Here is a 24,024-nt window from a genome sequence, read left to right on the forward strand (position 1 = left end):
TTAATATAATCTTCACATCAGACAGGGAAAAACAACAAAATGAAGGTTTCATAGTAATATGAGAAAAATATAGGATTACTTCTATTTCTTTTTAAATTAAAATTAAGAACATTTTTCTTTTCTTACTGCTTGAATGTACTGAATCACAGGAAGAACAGAGACATACCACTCGGCAAAAATCTGGGAAAACTCGAGTGAACTGTTAGCCACTGGGGAGATGAAGTAGAAAGGAATGCTGGAGAGGCCGGCAGAGTCAATGTACTGATACAGGCATTCCAGAAGGTCATAGATCACTCCAGAAGGGTAGCAGGGGACCAACACGTTTCCTCCATTCCGGACTGTCAGTGCTAGAAAGGTTGAAGCCACACAACATTGTAAATCAACTATACTTCAATTAAAAAAAAAAAAAACAAAGAAAAGAAAGGTTGAAGCCAGAGGGGGAAAAAAAGTAGTATCAAAAGAACAGTTTAACACAGGGAGAACAGAACTTTAAAAATAATATTTGCATTTCTCTCATTTCCTACATCTGTTCCTCTAATTCACTTCGTATGTATAACAATTTACTTCTTTTGAAGACTAGCACCGGAGTGGGAGGATCCAGAGGCTGACTGATGATCAGCTGAGTTTTTAACCAATGTCTCAGTGCCTGGGAACAGGGTGTGCAGTTAGGGGTCTGGGTTGTCAAGGTTCCCAATGGCAGATGAGCTTCAGGACAGACCCTCCAAGCTCCTTCTCTTTTTAGCTCCTGCTCAAAACTCTGTTGGATTTGTCTCTCTTCAGCCTCTGACCACTGCTGAATGACCTATAAGGAAACAGGCCAAGTTTCTTCTGTTTGACTCATTTTAGTAGCATTTTCTTTCATTAATGTTTTGGCTATAAGAAAATCCTCTATACTTTAAATACTTAAAATAAGTTATCAAATGAGGAATTGCAACTTACGGTAAAATCATATTAGAAGCTATAATTGGCTACAAAAAAGGCCAAAGATCTCTTAAGTTTGTTTTTTGTTCAGTTTCCAACATAGACTGAAACAAGCAGCGTTTGGGTACAGAACTTGAAGTCTCTGATGACTTTTATCCTTCTCCTACATGTTCCCAACTCTGACATCCAGGTTCTCCTGGATGCTGTGCCTGGAATACTGGCCGACTTGCTATTACTAGAGTACGGAACCACGGAAAAGACCAGATAGCCATCAGCGCTCAAGAGGCCTGGCTCTAGACCCGCCTCTGTCACAAGCTATGGGACCTTAGTTAGGCCACTGTAACCTCCTGGGCCTCAGCTTCCTCATCGCTGATGAGAGGAGTGAACTAGATCAGTGGCTTTCAAGCTTTATTTTGCATGAAAACTGCCAGAACATGTTAAAAATGCAACTTTTCTATGGGTCTCTCTTACTAGGTCTGTGGTGGGGCCTCAAAATTTGCATTTTTGAGAAGTGGCCTCACTGATGTTGAGGCAGGTGGTTAGTGGACCCCACTTTGAGAAACAGTGGATTAGATGTAAAGTTCCTTTAAGACCTGAAGTTCTCTGAGTCCATGATTCTGGATTATACACAAACATACAAATCAAAGATTCTATTTGAGACCAGTCTGATACTTTTTCCAAGCTAAGAATAAATTACCTTTGTCTTAAAATCAGCCAAGAACAAAAAAAGACTAGGATTATTGGCAAGGGCAAGTGAAATTTCAAAGGATAGTGCCTTCCATGTAAATATTAGATGACAACCACTTCTTTCCCCCAGAGTTGCCAGGGATGGGGGGCCTGAGCGTATTAACTCCTCTTTGGCAACAGTTTTGGAGTGAAAGTTTGTGTCTCCTAAAGTTCATGTATTGAAGCCCTCACCCCCAATTAGGTATTAGGAGGGGGAACCTTTGGGAGGTACCCACATCTAGATGAGGCCATTAGGCCATTAGGGTGGAGCCCCCATGATGGGATTAGCACACTTATAAGAAGAGGAAGAGGAAGAGGCACCAGAACAGCTTTTCTTCACCAGTGAGGACACAGCAAGAAGGCTGCCGTCTGCAAGCCAGAAAGAGGGTCCCTCACCAGAACCCAGCCATGCTGGCAACCTTCTGACTTCCTAGCCTCCAGAACTATGAGAAATTAGTGTTGTTTAAAGCTTATACTAAGGTATTTTGTTACAGTAGCCTAAGCTAAGACAATACGCAACCTACACATTTCTAAAAGAAATGCAGCATTTCTAGATTTTACGGACAATTATATCCAAAGAAACATACATTTCCTCCAAATACCCAACAAGTGTCTCAATTCAGTCTTCCCCCAAAAGAAGAAAAAAATCATACCAACCAAATAGTGGGGAAAAAAATACAACTGTTTCACCTGTATCACTGTTGTGAATTCAAAGTATCAACAGTCTTTTCTGTGTTATTATTTGCAAAGCAAAGATATGATTCTTTCCTTCTTTAACTTTGCTTACTCTATAAGCACCCCTGACCCACTCTCAAATCCCACCAGAAAACAAGAAGAGTTTCTACATAAATCAAGTGGGCGAAATGTTGAGCATTTGTTGTATAAAGTGCTAAAAATTCTAATTTACCGTTATAACCACCATTCCTATCGTGCTTTCAGATTTAAGTTGCTTAAGAATTGCTTTTGTTGACAACAGTAGGCTTTGAAGGATGAGCAGAAAGGGTGGGAATAAATGGGTGGGAATAAATGGGGGGAAAGGCCGTAGTAGGGGGCATCAGAGGGTGTGAATGTGAAGGAAAGGGACAAAAAATACCACAGAATCAAGGTACCAAAAAATAAATGTAAAACATTTTATCTTGTTTAAGATTTGCATTGGATACATACCCAGGTTGCTGCAGAACTCTCCCACCATGCTGTCTGGGTTTGCGGTGGGAATCTGGGTAAGGCCTGTCAGAATGAGAACATCGCTGTTTTTGAGAGAAGCTTGGTCCATGGGCTGAAAAACCACAGAGAACTATGATTAGTGATTTAAAAAAAGAAAAGGTTAGATATAAGTAGTAAAGGAGGATACAGTTATTGCTCTTTCCATGTCCAACTCATCATCAAATCATCTCACCTCCTCTAACGAAAAGTCTATCACTGAACAGCGGTTGCCCAAGGGGGATGGGGACCCATGGGAGGGAACTTTATGGGGTGATAGTTCTATGTCTTGTTTGGTATGGTGATGACATGATATGAAAATTCATGAATTGTGCATTTAAGATCTTTGGGTTTCACTATACATAAATTTTACCTCAATGAAAAATAAGCACATTATCTTATATTTCTATAATGCTTTGCTCTTTTCAAAAGGCTATCTCACACACATCGTTGGTGGCCCTCAAACTTGAGCGTGCATCAGAATCACCTGGAGGTGGATCGCTGGGCCCCACCCCCAGAGCTTCCGATTCAGGTTTGAGGAGGGCCTGAAAATCTGCATTTCTAACAAGCTCCCAGGAGATGGTCCTGTTGCCGGTCTGGGGATCATGCCTTGAGAACCACTGCACTATAAAATTTGGTTCTCAAAACAGCTCTGCCAAGTACATGAAATAGGGTACATTTTGAAAATACAGAAGTTGGGACTCAAAGAGCTGGGGTGCATTTCCCTAAGAGTCAGTGGCAGAGGAGCAAAGAAGGACACTGGATTAGGAACCAGAAATGTAAAGCCTCCTTCAATTCCATTACCAGCACTGGACCTCAGCCAAGCCTCCGAGCTGGGTTTCTTATAGAATGGGCCTATTTCTTGACCCATCTCCCTTCAGTGGCTTCTGAGAGTCTCATGTGCTAAGACACATGATCTTCCCATAGCCTATGAAGTCCTATGGTGTACTATTGTGTGGTCCTTAGGAGGATTTATTTTTGAATTTAACTTTGTTTTCAGAGCATTTCAAAAAAATACTAATTACTTTTTCCAAATAAATCAGGATTAAAATTGGAAACAAAAATGAAGGCCCATGTAAGGATGTATTGTACAACATGGGGAATATAGCCAATATTTTGCAATAACTGTAAATAGAAAGTAACCTTTAAAAATTGTAAAAAAATTAAAAAAAAATTAAAAAGTACGTAATAAGAGGAATAGAAAGGGGAAAAAAACGAAGGCCCATGGATTGAGATGCTGGAGAGCTCATCAATGTTTTCACTTTGTAATGCATCTTTTCCTCAGTTTCATTTAACATACTCACCAGAACATCAGAAGAAAAAAGCCAGAAACACCGTTTACTGAGAAGGCTTATCCCTCTTCTTTCTGTTCCACCCAGACTCCCCCCCGCCCCAAATTTCAAATAGCAGTGCAGCAAACACCTACCATCTGCATTGCTATCTCTGAGTATACATGCCTTTTGATGTATCATCCTTTAGCATTTTATATACACAAGGATATATGGGCTTCATTATTTTTTAAAATAACATGAGTGTGGTTATATAAGTTGCTTTATAACCTGAAAAATACTTCTTTCACACGAATAAAGGAGAAGTACAGCTGTGACAATTACAATGAGTAGCTTCTAATTCCTATTTGCACAGATACATAACACTGCGTGTAAGAGCTTTTCTTCTCAGGCAGAGCTAACCTACCTATTTGCACTTCTCCAACACACACACACACACACACACACACACACACACACACACACACACACACACACACATATACGTTCATTGTTTCCAGAGAAGGAGGAAACGAGAAGTAAAGTACAGAGGTTTATAGCAGCTGATGTGTAATGAGCCTGGGAACGTTCATTGTGTGCACACACCAAGCAGAAGGAAACTGGAACGGTGACCAAAAGGACCGAGCTTCACTGGATAGCATATTCAGCTTAAAAGCACAACAATTTTATAAGAATCTTATTAGAACAAGCCACTAATGATTCACAGGGCTGATGGGGGATTCAGAGGGCCTAGGAACCTCCTGAAATGGTACACACAATTCCGTGTGCCTGTATACATTTTTCCACAGATTTAATTAGGTTGTCATTTGGGGCCATGACCCCCAAAAGGTTAATTAAGGACTATTGATCTAAACAAAGACTCAGTGGGGAGAAAACTCTGGCACTGAAAACATTATCATCTCTGAACCTCAGCCATTACCAATGCCTTCCTTTGAAAATTAAATGCCCATAATAAAAAACAAAGGCAGTACTACAACACGACTACCACTGAGCTGGACACTGAGATACTTCATGATCAAGTCAGACTAGATGTTCATAGTTTTAGCCCTAAAACTTGGGAGACATTTCTTGTGGATTCCCAGGGCTACTATAAAAAAAGTAGTCTTAAAAGGCTTTTAGTGACACTCTCCAAACCAAGCTGACACCACCACCATCTCCATTTCACCACCAAAGAGCAAACGCATATATTACTGGTGTCAGTGGTCACTCGCTGAGCGCCTGAAGTGCGAACATTTTGTTTAAACACACAAAAACAGAAAATTCCACTGTGTCCAAGAATCAAATAAAAATACCTTACAAAGTTGACAGTCACAATCAAACTTGTGGAATAAAATTTTGAAAAAGCCTAGGTCCAAGGATGCTGTGGTCTTTGTGCTGGTCCTCTGCTGATTAATTTTTTTTATACATATATATATATTTTTTAATTAAAAAAATTTTTTTAGCTGTGTTGGGTCTTTGTTGCTGTGCATGGCTTTCTCTAAGTTACAGCATGCGGGCTTCTCACTGAGGCTCCTCTTGCTGTGGAGCAGGACTCTAGGCACGCAGGCTTCAGTAGTTGCAGCATGTGGGCTCAGTAGTTGCGGCACTCGGGCCCTAGAGGGCACGGGCTTCAGTAGTTGTGGTGCGTGGGCTCTAGGGCGTGCAGGCTTCAGTAGTTGCAGCATGTGGGCTCAGCAGTTGCGGCACTTGGGCCCTACAGCGCATGGGCTTCAGTAGTTGTGGCGCGTGGGCTCTAGGGCGTGCAGGCTTCAGTAGTTGCAGCATGTGGGCTCAGCAGTTGCGGCACTCGGGCCCTAGAGTGCATGGGCTTCAGTAGTTGTGGCTCGTGGGCTCTAGAGTGCAGGCTCAGTAGTTATGGCACACGGGCTTAGCTGCTCCATGGCATGTGGGATCTTCCCAGACAAGGGATTGAACCCGTGTCCCCTGCATTGGCAGGTGGATTCTTAACCACTGTGCCACAGGGAAGTCCCCTCTGCTGATTAAGTTTTACTGGACACTTTGCACAGGGCATGAGAAAAAGGAGATCCAGTTTCTAGGCCCTAGAAGCTTATGACCGAGTTGAAGAGAAAACAAGTATGTATAATCAAAAAGGAGGATTTTCCCAAAAGCCATAAAAAATGTAATTCAAATTTCTTGAGTCTGCACTGAGTATCTAAGTGCCAGGACGAATGCAGACTACAGGGCTGCACTAGGCCAGGGGAGGTTACTTGTATATGGTTTTTTGGCAGATGAAGTTTTGGTTCTAGTTTTCTTTCTCTCTTTGGCTAAGGAACTTAAGACTCAATTTCAGGCGGACTTTGGAATGGCTGAGTGACACCCCTCTCCCCCAAACCCCCCACACCAAGACGTCCCTCCTACATGTGCCCTCATGGCCTCCAAGACTCACTATCCCAGCACCAACCATACTGAATTGTAATCGCCTGTTTACCTGTCTGTGTCCCCCATGGGACTATGAAGCTCCCTGAGAGCAAGGACTTTGTATCCTTACTTCCTGGCAAGATGCCTGGCACACAGCAAACAGTAAATAAACATTCACTGAATAAATGAACACATGAAAAGAACATGCATTCTGGTAAGCAAAGTGAGAACATTCCATGCTAGGAAACAGGCACTACAAGTCAGGAACATGAGATAAGCATGTCAACAGAGGGAGGAGGGCCAGGGAGGGCAGAGGGCAGGGGAAGGCAGCCTGTAGATGCCAAACGGATTTATTTGAGAAAAGAAATTAGGAAAAAGAGAGAAAGTATTATTGGTTAAGGGCCTAAAAGGTCAGAATTGTGAAGACTGATAGGCTAGGCAATAAGGAGTCAATGGTCTCAAGCCGGAGGATGACATTTTTTTAAGCATTTTTTATTTATTTATTTATTTTTGCGGTACGCGGGCCTCTCACTGTTGTGGCCTCTCCCGTTGCGGAGCACAGGCTCCAGACGCGCAGGCTCAGCGGCCATGGCTCACGGGCCCGGCCACTCCACAGCATGTGGGATCCTCCCAGACCAGGGCACGAACCCGTGTCCCCTGCATCGGCAGGCGGACTCTCAACCACTGCGCCACCAGGGAAGCCCGAGGCTGACATTTTTAAACAATAAACACAGACAATAGCTGAAGGAAGAGGAGTGAGACCAAACAGATGGAGAACACTTTGAAGGCAGCCCAGACAGACATAAAGGGAAAAAAATTACAACTTCATGGCATTTGAGGAGCTGGAAGAAGCAGATCTACACATCATACAAAACAATTAACAGACTTTGGGGAATGGATTGAATACACAGAACAAGGGAGAAAGCAGACTTTAACATGCTCCAAAATCTGAAGTCAGAAATGTAGTCAAAGGGAAATTCAGATGCAGTGATTTAAAAGAATAAGGAGGCAATAATAAGTCCAGCATCAGCAAGCTGCAGGTGTTCTGAGGGTAGGGAAATGATTTAATCTGAGCTTAAAGATAAAACAGTGGCATGTGATGTATATGGAGACCTGTTAGGTACCTTCATCAAAGTACGTAACAGAAATGTCAGTTCATTTGGAGTGAGGAAAAGAGAAGTGGGTCTAGGTCCAAGGCTGGAGGGACGCTGTAAGGAACGTGGGAGAGGGGCAAAGACAAGAGAAGTACAAGATGCAGTGAAGAGCTTCCTACCTGTAAAACTCAGGGGTTTGGGAAAGGTTAAGTTTATGGTGCATTCACCCTGTAATATGGCAAAAGATCAGGTAGAGCAAGAAGAGGAATACAACAGCAACAAAAAGATTGCTACAGAAGCCTAGACTAAAAAGAATGTCAACAAGAGACTGATGAATGGTGCAGCTGTGAGATGCTGTGGAAAACGGAAAAAGTTAAGTCTGACCAGAAACTGATCACTGTTGAGCTAGAGATGTGAAATAAATCCAGGAGGTAAAAGATGAGAAAGTAATGTTCACAGACCAAGTTGAACAAGGTGAACAGGAGAAATCTCATCATGGTTAAGAGAGAGGCTACGGCAGCAGGTGATGAGACAGTCTTCTGAAAGCCTTTTTCCATATTAAAACCCCTCTGATTTGCTTAAAGGCAGAAAAGGAGGAATCCGTGAAAAAGTTAAGGCCCCAATGACCTATGCTTCTTTGATGATAGGAAGTAGGAAGTATATTTGGAATCATGAAGCACATCATACCCAGCCTTCTAAGGCCAATTAAAAGCCCCCTCTTCCAAGAGGTCTCCTAATCCCCAACAGGAAGGGGTGCACCCTACTTCTGAATCCCATGGTACTTCACTGGATTTCTGATCTGAAAGGATCAATCACTTGTACCCTGGAGAAAAGCCCTGTGGCACTCATCTTCTTTCTCTATGGTAACTTGTGTAAATCCGGCACCTGCCCATCTATGTTCCCCTTACAGCCTAGCACATTTCAGTGCCCAAAGCAGGGGTTTAGGAAATAAAACAGACTAGATGACGGAAGGAAGGAATGAATAAACAAGTGAATGCACGTAAGTAGCATATATTACTTTTGAGAGAAGGAAATACTCTGCAGAGAGAAGCTGTCTGCCAGAGAAGAAACAAAACAGCAAGTGTGGAAAGAAACAGACAGGAGTCCAGCAAGTTGTTCAGTCTCTCCCCCCTCGCCTCATGGGATCTGCTTACTAAGCCCCATTCTCCAAACCAACCACAAACCGTGTGTAGCTCAGCTTCCTCACCGCTCCTGCCCCCAAATATATCAAGTTTAACTTTTACTGGTTGGTGCTACGTTGCCAGTGAGGACAGAGCTTTGCTTCCTCAGGACCAACCTGAGGAGGCCGAGGCTTTGGGACAACTTGGGGCTGCACCCATGGACAGGAACAAGCTTCCTGCCCACAGCCCTGGCAGCTGAGGAAGGACCTGTATGCTGTGGTTTGTCCCAGACATTTTTCCTAAATAACATTTCGGGGACATGGCTGTGTCCTTTACCCAGGAAGAGTGGGCCCTTCGTGGACATATCCCAGGGACAGCTAGCTGTACAGAGATGTGATGCTGAAGAATGTCAGTCATCTGGTCTCCGTAGAGTAACTGAGGCCCAGAGAAGTGATAGTTTTCAGGTTGCCCCCTCTTGACGGGTCAACACTCAGCCCAGGCCTGGCTCTCACGCAGTGGGCTCTGATGCTACAGAAGGGACTGCAGAATTGAAGCCCAGGTGTTCCATGGGGACCAGGTTACCAGGGGGGCAAAGGAAGCCTCAACCACCTATATTAACATGAGTTTTGTGGATGCGGGACAATGTCTTTGTGTTGACCTTCATCCCCAGCTCTGCTCTGTGCATGAGGGTAACCATGTGATTTTAACCCCCCAGTTCTGTACCAGGGTAACTCTGACACTCCTAGAAAATTCCCAAGGACTGAACCTGATTGACTGTAAGATCCCCATGAAGCCAGGTCTGGAGCAAGAAGTAGCAGCCTACAGATATTTCCATCAGAAGACTAAGGACTAGCTGAAAAATGCTAACATGTACATCCACATGGAGATTTGGAGCAAGTCACTGATTTATTACAATAAAATAAAATACAGTAGAAAACCCAAAAAGACAAAAAAACCTTTTACTGCAGAGCATCTAGATTAAAGAATTGCATAAACAATAACAAAACATTTGGGGAATTCAGAGGGAAGAAGAAAAATATATATATATAAAAAAAAAAAAGAGCAAAACAACCCAAGCAACTGCCTGAGCTCTAAAAACCTGATTCAAGGACTCCAAATTTAAGATATTTTCTTTAGATTTAAGGGAAGAATCTACATTTATTACTGCCAAAGTCTTTAAGACCTCAGGAAAACAAACCAGGAGGAGCATCTCCCTGAACTCCAAAGGGAGAAGGATAGGAAGGGAGACAGAGTAAATATGGGCAGTGTGGGGTAGAAGGAAACGTTCTCTCATGCCAGCTACCAGCCTCCTCCAACCCCAAGGGCAAGAAGGAATTCCCACTGTGAACATCAGAAGCTTCAGGGAATTGATTGGGTAGAAATTCTCAATTAATTAAAAAAAAATTATTTCTTACAAAAAAGAAGATTCTTTCCACAGTTCTAAGTCAGGGATTCTTAACCTGATGAATAACAATGGGCTTCTGAGCTCTATAAACTCACAGTCTCCAGAAAATAAATGTAAAACCTTGTGTAGGTGTGCAGATTAAGAAAAAAAAAGTTCTCATCAAATTCTTACCACCAGGCTTGTGGGTCCATGACCCACAAAATCTTAAGAACCACTGTTCTAAGGCAGAAGTTCCCAAATGGAGAGAAGTTTCCTGCTCTCAAAACATCTCTAGCCTCATTCTTCCTGATAGCCACCACCCATCTACTAAGATGTTCTTAGTGGTTCATGGCCTCATAAGGTTTACCTCTTGGTGAACATTCCTCAAGTATTCTTGAAAAAAGAAGAGTAAATCTCGAAGGCTTATGAGATTTATGGGAAATAAGGTTGGGAAGAAAGAAAAAATGAACAAAGTTCACTGTTGTCTAAATATGCAATATATTCACCACCCTACGTATATTTTAAATAACATGAGACTAAATTTCTAGACACTACTGACAATGGGGGGCAGCGGGGGAAGGTGGGAGGAAGGAAGAGGAAAAAGATGGGAGGGACAAGAGGAAGGTGTGGCTCTGGAGGGAGAGATACAGACAGTGATAAGATACTCACAGGAAGGACAAATGAAGGAATAACACGGAAGAATAAAAATAAAATATATATGGATAGCTAACAAGAATCTACTGTATAGCACAAGGAACTCTACTCAATATTATGTAACAACCTAAATGGGAAAAGAATTTGAAGAAGAACAGATACATGTATACATATAACTGAATCACTTTGCTGTCCACCTGAAACTGATACAACATTGTTAAATCAACTCTACTGCAATATAAAATAAAAAGTTAAAAGATATATATGTCTTCAAACTTGCAGAAGGACATTTAGACTTCTAAAAGAAGGCAAGAAAACATGGGGAAAAGAATGAAGTAAACAAAAAAACATGAAGATGGCAAAAATAAGCCCCCAATACAATAGTGATTATAAGAAACATAAACGGTTTCACTAATCAAAGAGACTCTCTAGATTGAAAAAGGAAAAAAAAAATTCCCTTACTATGTTGTCTACAAGGGATTCAGTAGAAAAGGACACAGAAAGAGTGGGGAAAAAAAAAAAAAGGGGATGAAAAACACTAGCAGGCAAGTATGGAAGGGGAAAAAGTCTCCTGGTTTTTAATGTAGTTTTGATAGAGAAAAAAAAGAAAACATCCTGATAGAAGGAATAATTGATCAATAAGACACAATGATCACATGAACATATATACTCCTGAGTATACAGCTTAAAAATATAAACAGCAATAATCAGTAAAACTATAAGGAGAAATAGATAAATCAACAAATAACACACCCTTTTCAGAAACTGGTAGCTAAGGAAAGATAGGAGACTTAAAAACACAACAGACTCAAATGAATAAATACATACAGAAGAAATTTTCACTCAGCACTGAATACACAGTCTTTTCCAATATATGTTGAACATTTACCAAAAAGGATTGTGTTTCAAAGTAAGCCAAACAAATTTCAAAGAATCAGTATACTCTTATTATAATGTAAAAGAAAATTAGAAAAGAATCCTGAAATGTAAGTATAACATGACAAAAGTCTTGTCTAACGCTAAGTCTAACCATACTGGGATAGACTAGAAACAAACAAAAGTATACTATAAAATAACCTTTGGTTATTTAAATCAGGAACATTAAGAAGGAAATTATGATATGCTTAGATATGAATGACAAAGCACTTCATATCAACATTTAACAGTTAAATGATACTGAGAGAAACTGAGAGCTTTAAATATACTTATTGGAGAGCAAAGAAAGACTGAAACAAATGAGCTAAGTATTAAAAGAAATGCAGCAAGGTACACCCAAGGAAGGAAATAATAAAGGGCAGAACAGAGAATAGAAATACAACAAAAACCACTGAAAGCAAAAATTTTTCTTTGAAGAAAATCAGTAATGTAGGCAAACCTCTGGCAAGTCTGAACAAGGGGAAAAAAAAAAAAGACATAATGAAAAAAATTTAGAATGAAAATTACACAAAAGTTTAAAATAGAAATTGTACACATATAATTCCATGTGTATGATTTTTGAAAACCTAGGAAAAATGGACAAATTTCTGCAAAACTGGCATTTGACCCAGAAAATATAATTCAATAGCTATGAAAAAATTAAAATGGTAATCCCACACTTAGACAATTTTATGGGGAATCTGACTTTCAAGAGAAGATAATCCCTATCTTGTAAATTTCTGGCCATCAGATAAAGAGGGAAAGGTGCCCAAATCATCTGATGAGACTAATGTACCTTGATTCCAAAAACAAATGAAGATAGTACAAGAAAATAATGTATGGGTCCATTTTTCACTTATGGATACAGATTATAAACTTCAATAAAATACTGACCAAATGATTCCAGGAAGGTATTTTGAAAAGAATAAATTATATGATCAAGTAAGATTTATCCCAGGAATGCAAGGATGGTTACATGCGAGAAAAGTTAACATTACAATTCACTACATTAATGGTCTCAATGAAAGAAATCACATGATTAACTCACAGACTCAGAAAAGGTATTTGATAAAAACAACACCTATATCTGGTTTTAAAAAACCAGAAAATTAGGAACAGAGGAGAAACTCCTTAACCTGACCAATAAAGACATGTAAGCATCATATTTAATGAAGAGACTAGGAAAGCGTTCCCTTTAAAATCAGATATAAAACAATGATGCTGCTATCATTACTTCTGTTTAACATGGAACTAGAGAGCTTAGTTACAAGATGGGAAAAAGAAAAGATACAAGGATTGGAAGCTTAGTGACAAAACTCTTACTTCTTTGCAGATACTACCATCAACAGATAAATATCAGAATTACTATGAGAATTCACCATGGTTGCTGAATATTAGATCGATTTAAGAAATTAATACTGAGACGGTGTGCTCAGTAAAGGCTAGTTCTCTTCCTTTTCCATTTGGGATGCTGTACTTTTTTTGGCCTCAATTCTCCAAACATTCTTATTCAAGACCATTTTTCTTCCTTCCACTGTTTCCCACAGCTCAGTCTTTAATCCTCAGCATGTTATATATTTAAAAAAATCTGATGGCTCTCCAATTTGTCTCCAGGCTTGCCTTCAAATCCAGCTTCCAGCTCTGCATTTCCATCTGTCCAATGTTCTCTCTAATTCCTATTCATCACACACACCACCCCCTTCTGAAACTAATGACCGCAGCTGCCTCCCCACCCCCGCCAACTCCTCCTTGTCAACTGGATTAGTGTCATTATCATCATTCTCAGTGTCGTCCAGGCATAAGATCTTTGACTTGTATTTTTCCTTCCCCGAAGACAGCAGTTATTCAAGAAATGTTTGTTGAATTAAAGATCTGCCAATGTTTCTTTAACTTACATTTCCATTCTTACTGTTACAGGCTTAATCCAAAGCCTCATTTCCATATGCTTATTAGATCAGTATAGCTGCCTGCCACATTATTCCTAGGTCATGGGGTTCCATTACTAAAGCCGATCGGTGATTGGCCCTTTTCTATAAAGTCGAAAAGTATAACTGCCATGATAGGGTGTAATCAGCCACAAACAACCCATGAAGCAAATGGGTGTGACGGTATTCCAACAAAACATTATTTACCAGAACAGGTGGTGTGCTGATCTCTGAAGTAAAATATCAAGTTTTTTCAAACCAAACCTTTCCTTATCCCTGCTAATTCAATATAGAATCCAATTATCTGGGTAAAAGAAAATCTAATTTACTTTCTTTTTAACATACAATAGTGGTTGCCAGCTAGAAATTAAAATTAATTACTTAGGTATGCTGCTCATTACTTTCAAGACCTTATTTTCCCTTTAAATTTACAGACCTTGTAAGTATAATTTACTGGAAATTACATCAATAGTATTGCAAAGGCAGGACAAATTGGAAGAGTTGGCAGCCAAGTAATCTTTCTGTCTTTTATGGGAGAATATATCAGGAATGATAGAAGCTGCCAATAAAAAATTTGTTTCAGTGAAGCAGATTAGGATGACATTGATGGGCTTTTGATTTCAATAAGCGGGAAAGGCCAAGAATTCTGCTAGCTATAGGAAAAAATAGCCACTTGTTCCCTCTAGACCTTGAAATGAAACTTGATTATAAAAAAGGTACAAAAACAATGCAGAGTGGCAGCTCAGAAGAATCCTACTGTTCTGGACTTACAGCAGTCATTCTTTTTCCTATATTAAAATGGGACATGGGCTCCCCCAAGTTATCTATCTATCCATCCATCCACCCATCCACCGGCTAACTAACAATATCTAACTAACAATATCTAATCTCCCTTGCCATCCTTTACAAACATGGAAAGAACCAGGATCTATGAAATGAACAATAAATTCTTTACAAATACCTAAAATGGAATAACTAACATTTATAACAGTATTTATGCACTTAGGTGCTTGCCAATGTGACTGATAATGAATGACTACCTAAAACTTTCCAATAGCTTCAGTCTATACATTCAAATAAAATCCAAATTTCTCATCATGGCCTACAAAGTCCTACATGGCCTGGTGTCTGCTCACCTCTTGGACATGTCCTGATCATACTTAGTATGCTGCAAACACAATGGTCTCCTCTGCTCTGCAGACATGCCCAGCTTGTTCTGGTGTTAGGAGCCCTTCATCTGCCATGTCCCTGTGATGCTTTGTCCACAGCTTTACATGCCTCATTTCTCCAGGTCTCAGTTCCAATGAGACTGTCCCTAGAAGCTTCCTCTGACCATCCAATTTAAACTAGTCTCCATCACTCTATATATAACTCTGCTTTGTTGTTTTCAGTACTTGTGTCAGAATCTGGAATTACGTTGCTCATTTATTTTCAGCACACCATTCTCTCTCTATACATCAACGAAGGCAGATTCATGAAAAGGGACTTTGGCTGTGGGTCACCACTGAATCTCTAATACCTAGGTGAGCGCTTGACACATAGTAGGCCCTTAGTAAATATTAAGTAATTAATATTTATTGAGTAAACAAGTGATCAACTCTGTTACGCTCATCAGGCTCTGGTTATTGGAAGTGTTGGGAAATCTCTAAATCCTAGAGGTGACCTAAAGGCAGCAGGATCTTACAGAGGAACTATGGACATGAATACTCTAACTCTGATAAAGAGGAGGACATAAAGTCTCAGGTAAGCAAGATGAGTAAGCTCTACAGATCTGCTATACAACGTCGCACTTACATTCAACAATCATGTATTGTACAGTTACACATTTATTATGAGGGTATATCTTATGTTAAGTGTTCTTACCACAATAAAAAAAAGAGTGTTTGGGCTTCCCTGGTGGCGCAGTGGTTGAGAGTCCGCCTGCCGATGCAGGGGACACGGGTTCGTGCCCCGGTCCAGGAGGATCCCACATGTTGTGGAACGGCTGGGCCCGTGAGCCATGGCCTCTGAGCCTGCGCGTCCGGAGCCTGTGCTCCGCAACGGGAGAGGCCACAACAGTGAGAGGCCCGCGTACCGCAAAAAACAAACAAACAAACAAAAAACAGAGTGTTTGTAGAAACTGAAATTAGGAAGATGGTACTTTGGACACATTCTGAATTTAGGGTAAATAACCAAAAAGCTGAGCTGTTAAAAGAGAATTTAGAATTACCTGGGGGTGTGTGGTAAGCAAGGAGGATCCAGAGACGTAAGCCACTTTCTCATAATGGGATTGGATAATCCAGTTGGAGCTTCCAAGGGCATAGCCAGAGCTTAAAGGAGTCACCTGGACTGCACCAAAAAGTTCCTAGAAAAGAACCACAATAAGAATGTGTGATGAGCATTCAGCAGTACAGTCATGCCAGATAAGTTCGCAGGGAAAAATAACAGAAACATTCTGCTCCGCTTAGAAACTATTTTCAAGTGAACCAGAAAGTTTAAAGTAAAACAGAAAGATGATGGAGACCATTTGGGAGACACATCCGACAGTCTTTACTTGTCACATCTCTGAGAGATTCAGTCTATCCACATGGCACCAGGCACCTAGGCCTCACTCATTAAAAGGCAGAGATGCTATATTATGAAACAGACCGAAGAGACAAATACTTCGGTTTTCTTCTTCTTTTTTTCCTTCCCTTTTCAGGTTAGGAATTAATATCTTGGTTGTTCTGTACTTAGTGGCTCTGGGCACAAGTTAACAGGAATGGGAACCCTTATCATGATCAGGTCAGAGCTCAAAAGTTATATTTGCCAAATTATTTCTTGATCTCTTTTATTCTGTTTCCTGTTTCACTAGTCCAAAATCCGTAAAGTGGTGTCAACTGTTCTAACGTAAACAGGATGAGATGCCTTTCTCCTGATTCATTACATGCTAGCTAGCGATGGGGAATGTAAGGGTTAGGAAAGAGTGCCAATAAGAACCTGGGAAAGATGGAGGAAAACAACAGATGTTCTATCTTTTCACTATGTACTAGTACAAGATTTGTAGTGACTGAGTGGCTTAAAAAAGGAAACTAGGGACTTCCCTGGTGGCGCAGTGGTTAAGAATCCGCCTGCCAAGGCAGGGGACACAGATTCGAGCCCTGGTCTGGGAAGATCCCACATGCCATGGGACAACTAAGCCCGTGCGTCACAACTACTGAGCCTGCACTCTAGAGCCCCCGAGCCACAACTACTGAAGCCCGCGCTCCTAGAGCCTGTGCTCTGCAACAAGAGAAGCCACCGCAAGAAGAGTAGCCCCCGCTCACCGCAACTAGAGAAAGCCCGTGCAGCAACGAAGACCCAACATAGCCAAAATAAATTAAAAAAAAAAAAAGATACTTAGAAAAAAGGCAGTATAGGATCCTTCCAAAGAACAACAGTATGAATCGGAAGCATTCATCAGTCACTTAAAATCATATTAACACTCACAATTTTCTGAGAATATCCCACCAGCTGGATTTTACTAAGGGCAGAGTTCACCTCTTGCATTGTATAGCATCTTCTCCAGGTTGATACTTCTACTGCATCCTTGAGAGGAGAAGGCAGCAGCCTGCAAAGGTATCATAAAGTCAGTTCTTACCTATAGAGGATTCTGTTCAAGTAATTTGTCCATTTAATCTAAGTTGTCCAACTTACTGGCATATCTGAATGTTCACAGGAATCTGTTATAATTGTTTTTTTTTCTGTAAGGTTGGTAGTACGCTCCCCTCTTTCATTTCTGACTCTAGTAATTGCAGTATTCTCTCCTTTTTTTCTTGGTCAATCTAGCTAAAGGTTTGTCAGTTCTGTTCACCTTTTCAAAGAAGCAACTTTTGGTTTCATTGATTTTTCTCTACTGTTTTTCTATCCTCTATTTTGTTTATCCAGCATATAGCTGGGTCTTCTTTTTGTCTTTATTTTTTTAAACCCATGTGATAATCTCTGTCATTTGACTGAATTGCTTAAGCCATTCACATTTAATGTTATTACTGATGTAGTTGGCTTATGTCTGCCAATTTAATTTTAGTTTTCTATATATTACATATCTTTTTTGTTCCTCTATTCTTCCCCTACTACTTTTTAAAAACAGTAAGTGAATATTTTCTGATATAGCCTCTTAATTCCTTTCTTGATTTGTTACTTTTTTTTTTTTAGTTATTTCTTTAGTGGTTGTTCTGGGGCTTATCATATACATCTTAATATAGAGCATTTCTGTATGACACCTCACATTGTCTTCCCTGTTCACAAAAGATAAATGAAATAAATATTACTTGTGGGCCTGCAAAGCTATAGAAAAGAACTGGCTTAAACACAACTGAGGCTTGGCAGAAAGCGGAAAATAAAACATATTTTGCAGGTAGGCGGGGCGGGGAGAGCGTGGGGCCGGTGGGAGGACACGCGGCGCGCCGCAGGTCCCATGCCGCGCTGCGACCCCCGTGCCCCTGCCGCCTGAGCCCGCCCCTCGCGTCCTTAGCTGGTCCACCAAGCGATGTCCGCTGGGCGCCTGCGAAAGTCTGTTGGCTCCCGCTGAAGGGCAATAGCGCCCCTGAGCCCCCGCGCCCTGCTCCGGCCAGGAGCCTTCACGTAAATGGGTCCAGTCATGCCTCCCAGTGAGAAACCAGAAAGCTCAGGAATTAGTGTCTCCGGTGGGCTGAGTCAGTGTTACCGGGGCAGCGGTTTCTCCAAGGCCCTTCAGGAAGACGATGACCTCGACTTTTCTCTGCCTGACATCCGATAAGAAGAGGGGGCCATGGAAGATGAAGAGCTGACCAACCTGAACTGGCTGCACGAGAGCAAGAACCTGCTGAAGAGCTTTGGGGACTCGGTCCTGCAGAGCGTCAGCCCCGTCCAGGACCTGGACGATGACACGCCCCCATCCCCTGCCCACTCCGACATGCCCTATGATGCCAGGCAGAACCCCAACTGCAAGCCCGCCTACTCCTTCAGCTGCCTCATATTTATGGCTATTGAGGACTCTCCAACCAAGCGCCTGCCGGGAAAGGATATCTACAACTGGATCTTGGAACATTTTCCGTATTTTGCAAACGCACCTACTGGGTGGAAAAACTCAGTGAGACATAATTTGTCCTTGAATAAGTGTTTTAAGAAAGTGGACAAAGAGAGGAGTCAGAGTATCGGGAAAGGGTCATTGTACAGAGTACAACGTCTAATCCAGAGTACAGACAAAGAAAGTCTAATTCAGGCTTTGAAAAAGACACCTTATCACCCACACTCGAACGTGTTCAATACACCTCCCGCCTCTACTCAGGCATAACAAAGCACATCAGGTCCACCCCTCTGGCAAGACAGCACCTTCTTTAAGAGAAATGGAGCCTTTCTACAAGATCCTGACGTTGATGCTGCCAGTGCCATGATGCTTTTGAATACTCCCCGAGATACAAGCAGTTCCTCCAAGAGCGATACAAAACGGAACGCAGGTTCGGAGCCGGGGCCTGTTTCCTGGAGTCCGGCCGTTGCCAATCACTCCCACTGGAATGACAGCAGCCGGGAAGAATGGCCTCATCAGCTGCCAGATGCGGACTGAGAGCGAGCCGTCCTGTGGCTCCCTAGTGGGCAGTGGAGACCCAAGGAGGATGACAACTACAGCAGTGCCAAGTGCTTCAGTGCCAGGAGCACCTCGCCCGCCAGCGACTCCATCTCCTCCTCCTTGGCCAACGACCACTACGAGTTTGCCACCAAGGGGAGCGAGAATGGCAGCGAGGGCAGCTTCCAGAGCCACGAGAGCCACAGCGAGACGGAGGAGGATGACAGGAAATGCAGCCCGAAGGAGGCCAAGGATGCTCTGGGGGACAGCATCTATGTGTCCCAGCACAAGAAGCACCAGCACTTCGCCAAGGCAAGGAAGATCCCCAGCGACATGCTGCCTCTCAAAAAGAGATGCACAGAAAAGCCCCCCGAGAGCGATGACGAGATGAAAGAGGCGGCGGGGTCGATCCTGCACTTGGCGGGGATTCGGTCCTGTTTGAATAACATCACCAATCTGACGGCAAAGGGGCAGAAAGAACAAAAGGAAACCACGAAAAATTAAAAACAAGTCACTGATTTGTTTTGAACTTACGGCCATTTGGTTTCAGCATGTCAGGAGATTTCTAATGATTTGTGGCAATACCAGCAATTTATTATTATTATTTATTTCATTTTTCTTTTTTTTTTTTTGGTTTGGTTTTCTTTGTTTCTTTTTTTTTTTTTTAACTTTCCCCCCTCCTTTGTTTTGGACCCTTAAGAATATTATGTTTAAAGGAGATTGAAGCCACAGAAATCATATTGACCTTCAGCTGTTTTACAAAAGCTTTTCATTATCTGAAGACAAAACCGAAAAAGCCAAAATTACCATTGTTTCCTCCAGCTTGTCAGAAACCCGTGGCTGAATCCACAGGGACGGCAACGATAATGCCACGGGGATACACATCCGGCACTTAGAAGGCACGTGTGCAAAGTAACCATTGATCAGGCCCAACCTTTAGGTTTAAAAGGTCAGGATGTGCACCCAGTTGGGTTCGCTGAGTGCATGCCCATAAAGCAACTGAGGAGAAGGAAGGACCCCTGGTCCCCCCAAGAGCAGACCCAAGCTCGTGGCACTGGGCATCAAATTGTGCCAGGAAAACCCCTGGCACTGTCCCAAGCGTGTGATGCGGGGGTGGGAGGGCGGTCACCAGTCCTCTGTGCTTCTTAACTGTGAAGCCTAGTAGCATCTTCCGGGGTGGACACTGGACCATTCGTATTCAACAGGTGTCAGTGACTCATGAGAAGAGACTGGGTCAGTTTTAGTGATGTTGCTAATCATTGAATTCTGTTTTACATTAAATTAAGAGAAGGTTCCACAAGCCATAAGCCTGAAGCCTGCACATGAGCGTGTGCAAACACAGACACACACACACACACACAAGAGAGAGAAAGAGAGAAAAAAACTGATGCAAAAAACAAGCGTTGTCTTCTTAACTGCCCAAGTGAAAATCAAGTTCCAAGAAATTACAATAGCTGTTAACGAAGGAAAGGGTGGTACAAATCTTTTTCTGTCTGTCAAAACCATTTGATCCAAGTGAAAACAAAACAAAACAAAAAGCTACAGAACATGCCATTAGCACTGTGGTGTATTTTCAAAAGATGAAAGGCACATTGATGGACAAACTAAAGTAAAACATGGCAAAAAAGAAAGGAAAAAAAATTCCTATACTGCCCTCAAAATGGAGTTTGCAATTAATGTTAGTCAGGATTCATCTTTGTGAAAATCAGTGATTTCCACATTCAGCCAGTGTAGCCAGCAGAAATTTCTTTGGTTTTTTTTGGCGGTACGCGGGCCTCTCACTGTTGTGGCCTCTCCCGTTGCAGAGCACAGGCTCCGGACGCGCAGGCTCAGCGGCCATGGCTCATGGGCCCAGACACTCCGCGGCACGTGGGATCTTCCCGGACCGGGGCACGAACCCCTGCATCGGCAGGTGGACTCTCAACCACTGCGCCACCAGGGAAGCCTGCCAGCAGAAATTTCTGATCCACAATGCATGGAATTGCTTTGAAAAAAATAAAAAAAAGCACAAAAACACAAACTTTTTAAATTCAAAAATAAAGTTCCTGTAAGGTAAACAATGTATTTAGCATGAAGATGAATTATTTTCATGTAAATATAGAAAAGAGGAAAAAAAAAACATTTTTCAACCTTCCAGACCAGCATCAGGAGCATCCATTAAAACAAACAAACAAAAATGTGTCATTAGAAAAACATGTTATCATTTGCTCGAACACAATCAAGAATAGGCCTGAAGAGTGACTTCTCTGAGATTCTCTGTACAGTACAGGTGAAGGGCCTTCTGGAGAACTGAACCTGTACGTTAGCTCTGTGCTGTCTCCTAAACTATCACTGAACAACAGTAAAGGGCTTCTCTCTCTCTCTCTCTCACACACACACACACACACACACACACCACTTCAGACAAAGAGATGAGAGAAGAGAGAATAGCAACAGCATTTTAGAAAGTGGAAAGGAAAAAGACAAATGATAACTGACTTAGCCGACCCAGGAAACTTCAATTCAAGTGACTTAATTTATACTGCAAACCCACAAAAAGCTCAGCAATTGGAAACAATAGGTATGTCTTGAAGTGAGATTGAAGGTGAGCCTAAACACAAGAAAATTCCTGGGCTTCCCTGGTGGCGCAGTGGTTAGGAATCTGCCTGCCAGTGCAGGGGACATGGGTTCCAGCCCTGGTCTGGGAGGATCCCACATGCCGCGGAGCAACTAAGCCCGTGAGCCACAACTACTGAGCCTGCACGTCTGGAGCCTGTGTTCCGCAATGGGAGAGGCCGTGACAGTGAGAGGCCCACGCACCGTGATGAAGCGTGGCCCCCGCTCGCCGCAACTGGAGAAAGCCCTTGCACAGAAACGAAGACCCAACACAGCCAAAAATAAATAAATAAATTTATTTAAAAAAAAAAAGAAAATTCCTAGAAAAAACTGATTAAGAAATAGAACCTTCCAATTCTCTTCACCTATTCCATATAGCTCAGCAATTGACCCTTCCCCTCCCAGGCATGTCACGAGATTGTTCTCTGGAGAGAATAAAAATGAGAGTCCATACTAGGAGAAACCATTGACAATTAGAGGCAGCCACCTTAAGCAAAAGTTTACATACTGAGAGTAACAATTTTCTTTTCCTCAGATCAGAACACCATCAGTTAGGCTTATACCCTGCAGGGTAGGAGACTGGAAGAAGCTTCTCTGAAAAATATGATCAGCACCAAAGAAAAAACTCAACGAAAAGATACTCACACCAGGGGTTTCACAACGAAATTTCCGAACCAGATTATGCTATAGTGTATTCTATTAAGTCTAGAATATAGAAGATACAACATACAGATAACAGGAGCTCCTTACAGAAATCCAAGCAAGGGAACAGAATAATAAAAACCATAACTGCTAAATAAAAAGAAACTATACACTGAAAGAACACATTGCATACCTGAAAATACTGGCCCAGAAGAATTAACACCAGATATATTCTGGGAAAATAGTTACATTATAAAGAAAACAGACAAATCTTTGGCTGTGTGCCAATAAAACTTTATTTATAGAAACATTGGCAGGCCAGATGTGGCCATAAAACAGAGACTTGGCCATAGTTGCCACCACTGTTCTAGATTGAAAGGGCCCACTAAGCTCAACACATGAATGTAAACTGTCTTTAGGTCTGAGACATCATCATAAACTTTAAGAACAAGAGAAGATTCTAAAAGTCCACAGAGAGATAAACAGGATACATATTGAAGATGTAGACTCAATAGCATTGGACTTTTCAACAGCATTTCTGGAAGACAGAAGAAAATAGAGCAATGCTTTCAAAATTCTATGAGAAAACTACATCTAACTCACATTTCTATCAGAGCGTGAGAGTAGAATGAAGACGTTTTAGACGTGCAGGGTCTCAGACAATTTACCTCCCATGCGCTCTTTCTCAGGGAGTTGTTGGAGGATGTGCCCTGCAAAATGAAGGCGTAAACAAAAAAAAGAAAGGCCCAGAAAACAGAGCTTCTAAGAGAAGAACGAGAAATCTTCAGGATCACAGTGGAGAAAGTCTTAAACTGAATGCCATGCCATAGGCCCAAGAGCAGCTGACACCAGGCAGGGCAAGAGTGAAGGCTCTGGGAGATGACTTTTCAAGAAGGTAAAATTGTTAGACCACCCATCGAATTTGAACATACTGAGGAGAGACTTAGACAAATGCGGGAGGGGTTAGAGATAAATTAGTAATATGTACACAGAAAACTAAGCAAATAAGCAAACAAGATAGTTACTAACTCAAGGGAAAACAAAGAGTTGTGCAAGAAGAAGAAAAAAATCGTAACAATGTTGTATGGCCAGTGAAGTGCATGTTCCTGGTCATATAAACATGGAATAGAGATTTAGCCAAAATAGCACACAGATCATGATGTTCCAATTCTCTTCACCTTTGTTTCTCCAGCAACAAAGTATCAACAACTCTTCTCTTTACCTTCTGCATAAACAGGTGAAGATTCTCTTATTTCACTTATCTGAGGATTTTCTTATGTCACTTATCTGTCCTATGTGTAGTGAATTGCTTTAGGTTTTACAATATTTAGTCAATAAATATTTACTTAGCCCTGACTATGGCCATAGAATTTAAGTCCTGTAAGGGATTTAACAGGTACAACATAAAGGCCTGTGCTCACAAGGAACTTAAGTCTAGGAAAAATTTTACAACAGTACAAAGCAATAAAAGAGATGTGGAAAGCCATGAGTCATCCTTGCCTGCACACTTGCCTTCACTCCCAGAAGGCCCTAAAGGATATATTGAAAATGCAAATCTACACATATACACACATACACACACTCCCCTCCTCCACTTTAACAGTGCACCATTCCATTCAGGATAAAATCCAAGACTCTTAGCATGACTTTATAAGGCC

General features: G+C 41.7%; 1 protein-coding gene and 1 pseudogene across 3 annotated transcripts in view; one reads left to right on the forward strand and one right to left on the reverse strand.

The window, feature by feature from the left end:
• The window catches only part of INTS9 (integrator complex subunit 9), a 109,923-nt gene that overhangs the window by 27,878 nt on the left and 58,021 nt on the right, over positions 1–24,024 (reverse strand). For both annotated transcript variants that reach the window (XM_082842628.1, XM_082842627.1), the window contains exons 7-10: positions 17,035–17,155; positions 15,797–15,931; positions 2,812–2,923; positions 167–347 (exon numbers count right to left, since the gene is read on the reverse strand). In XM_082842628.1, coding sequence (XP_082698754.1) covers positions 167–347; positions 2,812–2,923; positions 15,797–15,931; positions 17,035–17,155 — 549 coding nt within the window. The remainder of the gene's footprint in view (positions 1–166; positions 348–2,811; positions 2,924–15,796; positions 15,932–17,034; positions 17,156–24,024) is intronic.
• LOC309964417 (forkhead box protein N3-like) lies at positions 18,173–19,854 on the forward strand (annotated as a pseudogene). The gene has a single exon. The product of its transcript is annotated as a forkhead box protein N3-like (transcript).

This window comes from Leucopleurus acutus (genome assembly GCF_964270905.1).
Source record: "Leucopleurus acutus genome assembly, chromosome: 7".
Taxonomy (NCBI): domain Eukaryota; kingdom Metazoa; phylum Chordata; class Mammalia; order Artiodactyla; family Delphinidae; genus Leucopleurus; species Leucopleurus acutus.